The 13142-nt window shown below is 35.1% G+C and overlaps 1 protein-coding gene and 1 long non-coding RNA gene across 7 annotated transcripts in view; one reads left to right on the plus strand and one right to left on the minus strand.

Moving 5' to 3' along the window:
* DGKI (diacylglycerol kinase iota) overlaps positions 1 to 13142 on the minus strand; it is a 456754-nt gene that overhangs the window by 172034 nt on the left and 271578 nt on the right. Inside the window, 2 exon segments of the mRNA XM_063725794.1 lie at positions 11191 to 11302; positions 12775 to 12848. Of these exon segments, the coding sequence (XP_063581864.1) occupies positions 11191 to 11302; positions 12775 to 12848 (186 nt within the window).
* The window catches only part of LOC112134378 (uncharacterized), a 40203-nt gene that overhangs the window by 23236 nt on the left and 3825 nt on the right, over positions 1 to 13142 (plus strand). For 3 of the 6 annotated variants that reach the window (XR_008527269.2, XR_002915804.3, XR_010140760.1), the window contains exon 3: positions 586 to 695. This is a non-coding gene — a long non-coding RNA (uncharacterized LOC112134378). Of the gene's footprint in view, positions 1 to 585; positions 696 to 3385; positions 6813 to 8349; positions 8724 to 13142 lie in introns of those variants that run through there. The other 3 variants (XR_008527270.2, XR_010140758.1, XR_010140759.1) reach the window with 3 other exon arrangements.

Raw genomic sequence — 13142 nt, forward strand, 5'->3', positions numbered from 1 at the left:
AAAGGGTGAAGGAAAGGGAGGGATAGGAAGAAACTTGTTAAAGGATACAAAGTTAAAACAAGATAGAAGAAATAAATTTTAGTGTTCTATACCACTGTAAGATGACTATAGTTGACAGTAATATCTAGTTTCAAAAAACTAGAAGGAGGATATTAAATGTTCCCAACACAAAGAAATAACAAATGTTTGAGATGATCGATATGCTAATTATCCGATTTGATCACTGTAAATTATATGTATTGAAGCATCATTATGTATTGCTTCATATGCACAATTACTACTCGTAAATTAAAATTTTGATTTTTAAAAAACAACAAATAAAGAGAAAATCTCAAGAACAGAGAAAAAAAGACACACTGTATACAAGGGAATAATGATGCAAATGACAGCTGACTTTTCATTATAAAATATGGAGGCCAGAAGAAAAAAAAACAACTATTTAAAGAGCTAAAGCATGACAAACAAAAACAAACCTGTCAGTCCAGAATTCAGAATTCTGTATCTACAAAAACATAATTCAAAGAATGAGGATAAAATAAAGACATTTTCTGAATAATAAAATTTAAAAGTATTTGTTGCCAACAGAACTTCACTATAAGAAATTTTAGAGGAAATCATTTAAATTAAAGCAAAATGATGCCAGATGGAAACTTGGATCAACAGGAAGGAGTGAATAGCACTGGAAAGGGAGACAGGTGGGTAACAAAGAACTTTCTATTTGTCTTTCATCTCTTAATTTCTTTAAAAGTAACAATTGTTCAAAGCAAATATATTAATGTTGACTTGTGGAGCTCATATGGAATGTAAAAGATGTATGGAAATAAGAGTATAAGGTAATGCTGGGCACAGTGGCTCACACCTGTAATCCCAACACTTTGAGAGGCCAAGGTGGGCAGGTCACCCGAGGTCAGGATTTTGAGACCAGCTTGGCCAACACGGTGAAACCTCGCCTCTACTAAAAATACAAAAATTGGCTCGCCCTTGTGGCGGGCACCTATAATCCCAGCTATTCAGGAGGCTGAGGCAGGAGAATCACTTGAACCTAGGAGACAGAGGTTGCAGTGGCCAAGATCATGCCACTGCACTCCAGTCTGCCAACAAGAGCAAAACTCCATATCAAAAAATAAAAAAGAGCATAAGGTAAGAAAGAGAAAAAGGATTATGAGAAAAAGATAGGTAAATTGATAAAATTACTTGTATCCAGAATGGAAGGGGGATCCTACAGACAGTAAAATGTTAATAGCATTGTAAACATAAACTCAACAATTTAGACAAAATAATGAACAAGTTTCATGAAATATTTAACTTAATAAAGTTGACTCAAGAAGAAATAGAAAATATGAATAATTCTGTATCTATACTTGCCTTAAAGAAATCTCAAAGCCAAAAAGCATATTAGGAAATTCTATGAAATATATAAGAAAAAAAATAATAGTACCAGTCTTCACAAATTCTTTCAGAAAATAGAAGAAAATGTCATTTCCTGTCTCAGATTCTAAGGCCAGTAGAACCTTTATATCAAAACCCAATCAAGATATGCAAGAAAATAAATTTATTTATTGCTCTCCCTCATAATCATAGTCACAAAAATGCTTAACAAAATATTAGTAAACTGTATCTAGCAATATAAAAATGATAATAAATCAAGACTAAGAAGGGCTTATCCTAGAAATGCAAGATCAGTATAAGATTTTAAAAATTAATGAAATTAGTGATATAAACAAAAGAAAGGGGAAAATTGTATGTCAACTTCACAGATACAAAAAACCTTTGATAAAATACACCACTCATTTGTGATCAAAAGCTCTCAGGAAAGTAGGAATGAAATGGAAATTCCTTAATCATATAAAGGACACTAATAAAAAAATACTACAATTAAGCATATTTTATGAAAAATATAGAATGCTTCCCCATGTAATCAGGAACAATACAGACATGTGCATTCTTATCATTTTTATTCAACGTCTTAGTGAACATCCAAGAAAAAGAAATTTTAAAGAATTTTCTAGAGTGGCATAAAAATTTTTTAAATAAAAAATAAAAAAGGAAAGGCTTGTAAGGAAACAGTAAAACACTATTTCAAAAAATATAATTGTGTATGCAGAAAAACCTAAGGAATCTATAAAAAAAAAACAAACTACTGGATCTAATAAGTGAATTTAGCAGTTATGAGACAAGGTCAATAAACAAATATGTATGTGTATATGTATAGACACACATATAGTTATTTCTATATACTAGCAATAATAATTAAATGTAAAACTTAAATTACTGTTTAAAATAGCATTAAAAAATACTTAGAAATAAATTTAACAAAAGGTGTGCAAAAACCTGAAACTTGCACTGAAGCTACAAAATATTGTTGATGGATATTAAACACCTAAATAAATGGAGAAATATACCATGTTCATGGATTGGAACATTCATATTATTACTATTCCAATTCCTCCCCAAATTATCTAAAACTTAAATGCAATTCCAATTAAAATCCTAATTTTTTGCAGATAATAACAGATTCTAAAAATTTATATGCAAATGCCAAAAGATCTAGAATAAGGAAAACACTGTTAGAACAACAAAGTGATTCATATTACCAGATTCAAGGGTTACCATACAGCTAATTAAGACAGTGTGGTATTGGCAATGAGGATAAACAAATCAATGGAACAGAATAGAATCTAGGTACCAAGCAAAAGCACCAAAGCAATTTTACAGAAAAGGAAAGTTTATTCAACAAATAGTGCTGGAGAAAACCGGATAAATGCATTTTTTATGAATGAATATATATCTTACACAATACACAAAAATTAATTTGAGCTGAATCATATACTAACATATAAAGCCAAAATTATAAATCTTCAAGAAGAAAATATAGGAGAATGGCCTCCCAGTCTTTCTGGGAGTAATCAAATATTTCTTAGGAAGCACACAAAGAGCTCTAATACAAACTAAGCCTTTTTCATAAAATTGGATGTTTAAAACTTATGCTCATCAAAACAAACACTAAAAACACAAAAAGGAAAAGTATAAACAAAAGAATACATTTTTGATAAATAAATCTGTCAGAAGACTTGTATCCAGAATATATCTCTTCTATGTCAACAATAAAAGATAAACAGCCCATTAAAATATGCAAAAAAACACATTTAACTTCTTTTAAAAAAAAGACAAAATGTAACAATAAAAATAAACTTATCCTTACTCTCAAATGTTGTTGTTTGTAAGGACATAATTGTCTGTTCCAGAATTTTATCTGTATAAAACATATATAATTCCTTTATTTCCTTCCAGGGATGGAAGTTTATTCTCTTCCCTGTTTCATCAAGTATAATATTTAAACATCATTTATGTCTCTATCCATTAACACATTTTCAACATCTGTTAGGTATTTAAATCACTTCTCTGAGCACAACGGCGGTCCCTCGTGCCACCTGGAATGCAGCTGGCTGGCCTTCAGCGATCCCCGATGCCATGTGGGGCTCCCACGGCCCGCATCGCCACAGTCGCGGCCGGCCCCAGAACTCTGTCTACTAACTCACTTCTCATCCAGGAACTCTATACGCCGCTCTTGGACAAGTAAACAGTATGACATTTCTAAAAAATAATTCTATAATTTTTATTAAGAGGCTTCAAAATGCTTATGTCATTGTAATTTCCTTAGGATTTGCCATAAGAAAATAATTTGAAATGTGAAGAGAGGTTTACAAACAATTATGTTAATTACAGGATTATCTGCAATATAAAACATCAGAAACCTAAAAGCTTCATAAAGGAAACTTTGCATAAAATAATTATTACATAAATTAGGATATATTTATACAATAAAAAAGTAGGTAGCCATTTGTAGTATGGGTTTTCCTTATAATATGGTTTCATGTATTTTTAAAAATGTAAAAATAAAGCAATTAGAAACACATCAAATATAGTTATTTATGAGTCATAAAATTGTAACTGATATTTTACTTTAGTTCTTATGTATATTATCAAAATAAGCATATATTTAATATTACCTTTTTTCTTAAAACAAAGATATATGGTAAGTGTAAAACTTCAACCCTGAGAATTTCTCCATGTACTTTTTGCTCACTGGATAACCTCTTGCTTTCCTAATTCATAACTATAAAGAAACTTACATAGTTTTATTTCAATTAACAAAAAGAAAGCTGGACGTGCCTTCTTTAAAGTTTACGAGACTGAAATCTTTGGATTTCATACTGAATGGCAAATTAGGTTCCCAATTTCTCTGACTGAATAATGCTTTGAACGTCTTGAGAAGTTTAAATTACTTAGAAACAAACTCAACATGAAAGGACCTTAGAAACAATAATGGCAGAAAATTGTGGCAGAAATAAATACAAATTACAATGTCTGATTATGGTCTGTGTAAAATCCAAAAAGGTAATCAGGTTACCCAGCACCCAATGAAGAATCATCTTAATTAGCAGGAATGCATTTCAACCAGTAAAATGAATTGAAGACTTCTACTTTGAAATTTGCAATTACAAGATAAAAAGTCTAAAAGAAACAGTCTTTTTTTCTCATTCCAGTAATTCTGTACTTATTAAAGTGCCACTCTGATTTTTCAATTTTTTGGGTTTTACTTAAATCATAAGCAATGTACAAATATATTTATTAGTGTATTCCATGATTTTAAAAGTTTATAGCCTTTAATTACTACACACATATAAATTTCTAAGAAAAATAGTTTGTTTCTAAAAAGCTTGACCTACTGGTTAAGTTTTTAATTATATAGCAGCTATATTAAATATGCAAAAATATATACACATATACCCAAATAACTACATTTGTCTGTTTACATAATCATCTTAAACAAATGTTTGAGTTTTCAAATAATTTACCTTCTTAGAAATATAATCAATATAGCAGTTCAAGAAATGTGAAATTGAAGACTGCAAATTAGATTATTTCATCCTGAATGAAAAAAAAATACAATTCTGTACTGCTATATGAGTAGCAAGTAGTAAGATAAAATGTGTCTAAAAAGAGAGAAATATATGCCAGTATACATTTAGAGGTCTAGAATGTTCAAAACCATACAGTTTAAACTCCATTTAATTTTGCTTTTCTTAGATAGCATTCCCTTTCTTGGAAGCAATTAGAGTCACTGGAATCTGAGATTCAATCATGCATTTGATGCTAGCTGTTGATGTATATGGATTACCTTATTCACATGATGAAAAGAGAAAAAAATAATTGACCTAATTTTAGTATTCCATTTCCTTTTTGCCAGCTCCCATCTGCGATTATTTCTCTTTTTCTTACAAATGATAGGAGAAGAATAAAAAGGATCTGGCAGAACCCCTCCCTCTCCAAAACAATCTCTCCAACCTGAAAAGATCTCCTGAACTTTAAACATATATTTTAAATTACCCATTTCTATATTTCCTTAGATGTCTTACAGAGATTTTGAATTTAAAATAGATAAAACAGTGTATTTCTTTTGAGATATTTTCTCTTTTATGTTTTCTATCTCATTTAATGCATTTATCCTTTACCTAGCTATCTATGCTAGCCTCCTGGAATTTGGATATACTCTTCCCTTTGTACCCTTCACAATACGTCACTATGTCCAAACAACTCTCTTGAACTCACCAGCCCCCCTGTCTTCATTGGCACTTTCTTACTTCAGGCTTGCAGGCTTTCTCTTCTTTTTTTTTGAGATGGAGTTTTGCTCTTGTTGCCCAGGCTAGAGTTCAATGGCATGATCTTGGCTCACTGCAACCTCCACATCCCGGGTTCAAGTGATTCTCCTGCCTCAGCCTCCCACGAATCTGGGATTACAAGTGACCACCACCATGCCTGGCTAATTTTTTGTATTTTTAGTAGAGATGGGGTTTCACCATGTTGGCCAGGCTGGTCTCAAACTCCTGACCTCAGGTAATCTGCCCACCTCGGCCTCCCAAAGTGCTGGGATTACAGGCGGGAGCCACGGCACCTGGTCAGGCCTTCTCGTTTCTGCACCTGGACTCAACATGCCAGCATTCTGACTTGTCTACCTGCCTCCAGTTGTAAATTCTGGTTGTCTTCTACAATGTCATCCGCATAATCTTTTTAAAGCACAAGTCTGACCCTGTTTTACTCCATCTCTTTTAGCCTCCCCATTGACAGTTTAAAGAACTCTATCTCTGCCCTTTCTCCACATCCATGGCTTCACTGACTCTGTGTCATTACTAGGAGTAATGAGGGTTCCACCACTGGAATCCTCTCCTAGGATATGGTGGTCTCTTAGGCTGATTCCCTGATGGTCATGTTCACTTGGCAATTCCACTCCCAGGGACTCCTTCCTCCTCTAAGAAATTATTGCTGACTCCCCCATTTTACAAACACTGTTCTGATGTCAATTCTTTCCACTCTCACCCCGCCTTTCTCCTAGAATTTGCTGCCTCAGATTATGATTGCTTGTTTACTCTTTTGCCCCCCTGATAACACCGAGCTATGAACACCCTGATGACAGGGCTTTTCTTTTGGTTCACTTCTTAACAGTTTTACCTAGCAGCATCCCACTTAGGGATGCAGAATTTGTAGATTCAATGAGTATTCAATAAATGAGTATGATTGATACTAAAGGAATAAAAGCAGAGAGACAGTTGAACTAAGTATTACCTTGAATTAAAAAAAAGTCCTATTAATTAGACATCATCACTAGCACTCAAATTTCCCATATGCTGAAAGGACCTTTTATGACCCAGACTAGGAAGGTGCACAGTGTTACTTCACTGTATTCAACTCATCCAAGTAGTCACGGGCCCAACCAAATATTAGGGGAAGCTAAATCCCAATCTTTGATGGGATTATTGTTCAAAAACTGAAGGCCATTTAAAACCAGAGTCACCATTGGAGGATGCTAGAGAACTAACTCAGTATTCTGAAAATGTATAAAGAAAGAAAAAGAATCACTTATTGAGCCTTTCCTACACAAACTATATGACTAAGTAATCAAATAGTAAGTGAAGTGAAATTTCTCTTCACAGAAATATTTCAAGTAGTAAATGAAGAAGGATAGAATTAGAATATCAGGCCAGGCATGGTGGCTCATGCCTGTTACCCAAGCATTTTGAGAGGCTGAGGCTGGTGGATCACTTGAGGTCAAGAGTTCAAGACCAGCCTGACCAACATGGTGAAACCCCATCTCTACTAAAAAAACAAAATTAGCCGGGTATGGTGGCAGGTGCCTGTAATCCCAGCTACTTGGGGGGCTGGAGGCAGGAGAATCACTTGAACTCAGGAGGCAGAGGTTACAGTGAGCCGAGATTGCGCCATTGCACTCCAGCCTGGGCAACAAGAGCAAAACTCCATTTCAAAAAAAAAAAAAATAGAATTAGAATATCACTATTTTGCAACCCTTAATGTTTGCTACATCCAGACATTGACCATCAATATCTGCCAACATTAAAAAAGGAGAAAGCCAGACATTATATATTCTTTTTTAGAAAAAGAAAACACTGCTTACAAAATAGATTTGGGGGAAAATATATGTAGTGTATGTAGATCCAACTATCAAGTATAGAAAAAAGAAAGAAGCGCATTTTAATAAATGCCTCAGGGATTCTATCAGCAAAATTCAGACTCAGAAACTTGACAGAACAAATGACCAATTTCTTCAATAAATAAATGAGGAAGAGTTGAAGGGGAAACTATGGAGAGTTTAAAGTCATATCAACCAACCACAATGTGTAAGTTTTATCTGGATTCTGACTCAAAGAAACTGCATAAGAAAATAAATGATATTTGTGAGACAACTGGAAATTCAAGCTCTGAGTAAATATTTAGTGATATTCAGGTACTATTATTTTCATTTTTTAAAATAATATAATGTTATCGTGGTTGTGTTTATAAAAGAAAGTATCTTTTAAAAGTCCATTTCGAATTATTGATGGATAAAATGATATATATGCTATGCATATGATGTATATGTGACATATATTGTATACACGTAATGTCTAGGATTTGCTCCAGAATAATATAACGGAAGAGGTTGTAGGTGGGACAAATATAAGATTGTCCATGAATTGAAAATTATAAAAGCTGAGTGATGATACTTGGGAGTTTGTTGTATTATTTTGTCGATTTTTACACTGAAACCTTCCCATATAAATATTTATTTTTAAAAAAATTTTACTAACTCCTCAAGAATGCTGAATAAAGTAAATGCTCCTAGATCAGTGCTGTGATGCACTCTATGATCTGGCCCTTACCCACGTCTTTAGCACCACCTGTGATCCCGCTCTCTTTTCACCTACATTTAAACTACATGAAACCACTTATACTTCCCACAAAGCACTACAATTCCTCCTACTTCCAAATGGTTGTAAATTTTCCTTTTTCCAGAATGCCAAGTTCCATTCTTCTTCTCCTGGTAAAATTCGGTCAGTCACATCACGCATTGCCAACTGCATGCCACAGGCTCCCTGTTGTGGATTGGCCACCCACAGTGGAGTGATGGATATCCACCATTTGCTGCCCTGGCTGCGTCTCCAGCCTTCGCTGCCTTCTTTTCTGCTCTGTGAGGCCGACCTATTTGGACTGCATCAGTGGCTCCCATGTCTTCTGGCTTCCAATTAGACTTCTCCAGATAGACCCACCAGCAGAAGATCTAGAGGTCAAGGTGAAGTGGGAAGTCGCTGTATTTATGTCTCTGGCTTGCTCCCTGCCAGGCGAGCACAGGTTGCTTGCTTCCTCTTTGCAAATATCACTCCTATCAGGTAACCCTTTCCAAGTAGTTCTTTTTCCGGTACTGTTTTTCCTTTTTATCTTCTTTTCCTTTTTATCTTCAGCTCAAGAATTGGTTTCTCATAAACCTAGTGCACTATTTGTGAAAGAGCCCTCCATTCAACTCTCCACTAATTACTCAGTTTCAGTATTGCTCCTATATAATTAGTGTAATATTCTAATTATTATACTAAATATACAAATTAGTATAATAAAAATTAAACTAATTATACAATTGTTAGAAAAAAAAAAACACCCATACCAGAAAAGACTACAAAAAGAACAAGAACAAGACACAGATATAGTCTGAGAAGGCATAGAAGAAACAGTTGAGTACATTTCAGAGAGAGAGTGCACACGTGCAATGGCTTGGTGGTACAAAAGAAGCAAGGGAGAGTCGATGCTGTGCTTCACTTGTCCACTGCTTGAGCTAGAAAGCAAAGATGAGAGCACGGAAGGCTAGAGAACCAGACAGAACCTCAACTTTACAGGCCAAGTAAGGACAGAGATTTTGATCCTAAGAGCAATGGGGAAATATTGAATATTCCCCTTGGCCTTCCAGGCCTAAGTAAGGGATCGTCATCTCGCAGACAGTCCTGAGAGCCTTCTACCACACAGTCAGAACTAGGAGGCTCTAGCACATGATAACCACTCAATAAATGTTCACTGGATCAGTGAATAAAGAATAAGTAAACCACGTATGGACAGTTTAGAGTTTTTTTTCACATATATGCGCATGATTTTGTCACCTCCAAGAATTCTTCCCTGGCCAGGCGCGGTGGCTCACGCCTGTAATCCCAGCACTTTGGGAGGCTGAGGTGGGTGGATCACAAGTTCAGGAGATCGAGACCATCCTGGCAAACATGGTGAAACCCCATCTCTACTAAAAATAAAAAAAAATTAGCCAGGAGTGGTGGCGGGCACCTGTAGTTCCAGCTACTCGGGAGGCTGAGGCAGGAGAATGGCGTGAACCCAGGAGGCAGAGCTTGCAGTGAGCTGAAATCGCTCCACTGCACTCCAGCCTGGGCAACAGAGTGAGACTCTGTCTCAAAAAAAAAAAAAGAATTCTTCCCTGCATATATCCTTCCTAAACTTAATCCTATTTGCTCTTGGCTTGTATCTTCATTTGCAATAAACATAAAAAGCTCTGGAGATAAGGAGCTATATTGTGTTACAACGCTGGAAAGTAAGTCAACCCCAGTCCAATCTTTTCTACCATGACAACTATTCTATTCTAGAGATGAGTTAACAAGGGCCATCAAAAAATCAGGTGATGAAGATTCTTGCCACAAGCACAACAGATTTTTCTGTTAAACTTCACTAATTCAAGGTAGAGTTATTTGGAATTCATAAGATGAGTAAAAAAGAGACCTATTTTGATTTGTTTAGAATGAGAAATACAACCTTCTATCTTTTATGCATAAGGTACAGCACAAATCATGTGCCAACCAAAGGTGACAAGCAGAAGCTTTGTTTTTATTTGCATTACAAACTCAGTGTGGCCTGATTTACACAAGAAATGATAAGCATAATTTTAACTGGTCCCCACATCATTTAATAATAAGCAGGAATGCATGGCTAAAACCTGTTTGAAAATATACTTACACTATAAATTTCCTTCCTTAATGCAAGCAAACAAAATTAAAATACAAGGTGATCTCAATATTGTGGCAACTGAGTATTCACTAATATCACAATAATGATGTCTTTGTATATTCAGATATTTTGTGATAATGGAGATGATCATTTCATTCATAAGTAAGATGGATATCCACAAGTTGCTACAGTTTCTTTTTTACCTAAACACAAAAGTCCTCAGTGAACCAAAAAGGTATAAAATGCTATGGCTTCTGTGCCAATGCTGGGATGTTTCTATGGTGTAATTTTTTTTTTTTTTTTTGAGATGGAGTTTCACTTGTCACCCAGGCTGGAGTGCAATGGCACGATTTCAGTTCACTGCAACCTTTGCCTCCTGTGTTCAAGCAATTATCCTGCATCAGCCTCCCAAGTAGCTGGAATTACAGGCAGTACATCATACCCAGCTAATTCTTGTATTTTTAGTAGAGGCAGGTTTCACCATGTTGGTCAGGCTCGTCTGGAACTCTTGACCTCAGTTGATCCACCCACCTCAGCCTCCCAAAGTGCTAGGATTACAGGCGTGAGCCACTGCACCCAGCCCGGTGTAATGTTTTTAATTAGCATAAAAACTTTTCATTCTGGTCGAAAATTAATCAGGAAAAATAAGAAGTGATACTCATTTATTCTTGAGGTTCAAACAAATGGGCATCGGTTTCCTTAGTGACATAAATGATTTTTTTCTTGTTTTTCCTAAGCAACTCTATAATTCATAAAATTTGTAATTTGATAAAGCAGGAGAAAAAGTTAACTAAAGTCCTGTGAATTGAATAAACTCTGCGACTAAAAGACATTTCATTTTAATAAAATAGTTGTGCTGCTCACCAAAGAGGCCATGGTAAATCCAATGACTTCAATATAACCATCATCATGACGTTGAGGTTCGAAATCGTGGTGATCTCCTGGGTTTCCCCAGGGCATTGTGCCAGCACAATATCTGCAAGAGAAGATTAAAGACAGAAGTAAATATGTCCCATACTTCTCATGACTATCATGAGGTGTTAGTTCGTAGTTAGACCCAATGTTTATTAAACATAAAAACAGTTTTCCATTCTTGGTACACACCTTCCAATAGAAAAGAAAATGCACTTCTTATCATCTACAAAATACCAAGCTGTGAAAATGGGCCATAATTTTGCAATAAAAGTATCCTGTGGTATCCAACTTTCTCCTCATTCATTATTTATATTTCTCACTATGATTCATGTGTATCTGTTTTCTATGATATATCATGAATTGTCTATAGATGGTTTCAGAATTTGGTCTTTAAGGAAGATGTATGCATGCCGGTAGAAAAGAGACAGGGAAATGAAGTGGGAAGCATTTGCCATTAATACATAAGCAAAATAAGAGGTACTCACAGGAGAAGGGAAAGGTAACTATGGAAGACACAGTGAAGAAGAGATGAAATATAGATAAGAGATTAGAAAGAGAATGGGAAACAAAAGAAATTGTAGAAATAGAGGAAGAAGAATACAAATGGGAAAGAGGGAGAAGCAAGAAAAGAGAAGGACAAGAGAGGAAGAAGGACAAGAGAAGAAGAGAGGAAGGACAAGAGAAAGAATAATAAAGCAAAGTAATAAACAATGCTTTCTGAGAATCAAGGCCTTCTACTTCAATTAAGCTGCAAATATTTCTGGAATAAAATTGTAACTGACTATATTGAGCACTGCCAAGAATAATCAGGAGACTAGGATGTGTTTTCCTAGCCACAGATTTACATACAACTCTCATTTCAATTGAATTCAGTCTAAATACAATGTATTTGCAGTCTGAGTTGTTTGGCAGGCAAATAAATGGTTATAGATCCATCCCTTCCAAAATCTTGGCTTCAGGGCCTAGAACATAATTTATGCCACTGAGATAATATGTTTATTTTGAGTCTAGTTATCTTAAATATCCCTTTCTCCTGAAGTGCGTAATAGCACCAGGGAGAGTTGACATCCTGGCTAGAAAACAATACTCTAACTCATCCTATTTTTCAAAGAAATCATCTGGCAACAATTTTGAATGAATTCCACACTTGAATCAGACTGGATGGTTTTTCAACAGTTTTTAGGAAACTGAGAACAAAAAAGTGTTTCAATTCTCTCATTCTTAGAGGGGGAGGAAGAGGGGAAGAACAGTAATTTAGAAATAAATTAAGATGTTCCAGTCAAGAGGGGTGCCTGAGTTTCTTAAAGATGGGTAAGTACAGACAATGCATGCCACATGACGCACAAAACCACCAACCACAAAGAACACTAAATAAACCAAATCGGAGAATGAATTATCAGACCTAGAAATCTTTAATTACCCATTTAGATAACTGATCTTCATTGTTTACATCTGAAACTTATCTGTTATGAAAACAGATAACCTCAAGTCAGAGTTCACTCAAACCAAGGAAACAATACAAACAGAGCTTACCTGGGTATATTTAAAAATACTATACACTGGAACTTCAGTTCCTGAATCTTTGGGGTGAGATCTGTTCCATCACACTGAAACAATCAAAACAGAAAAGGGGTTTTGAAGTAGTCACAAGTCTAAAAACCTATCAAAGATAACTAGTTTGACAATAGTACACATCACGGTCTCTTTCTCCTTGCCCTATCTCTGCTTAAGTGAATGCCGGTCACAATGATTAAAAATATATTCTGGTTATAGCTTTACTGCACCCAGCGTACAGAGGTTGGTTTTGTTTGCACTTAAGGTAAGAACAAAACCTCCATTTGATTAAAATGATTTCTTCTCTGGTCTCACAATCAAAGGAAATATTATCATTCCTAACAATG

Source organism: Pongo abelii, chromosome 6 (genome assembly GCF_028885655.2).
Source record: "Pongo abelii isolate AG06213 chromosome 6, NHGRI_mPonAbe1-v2.0_pri, whole genome shotgun sequence".
NCBI classification, from domain to species: Eukaryota; Metazoa; Chordata; class Mammalia; order Primates; family Hominidae; genus Pongo; species Pongo abelii.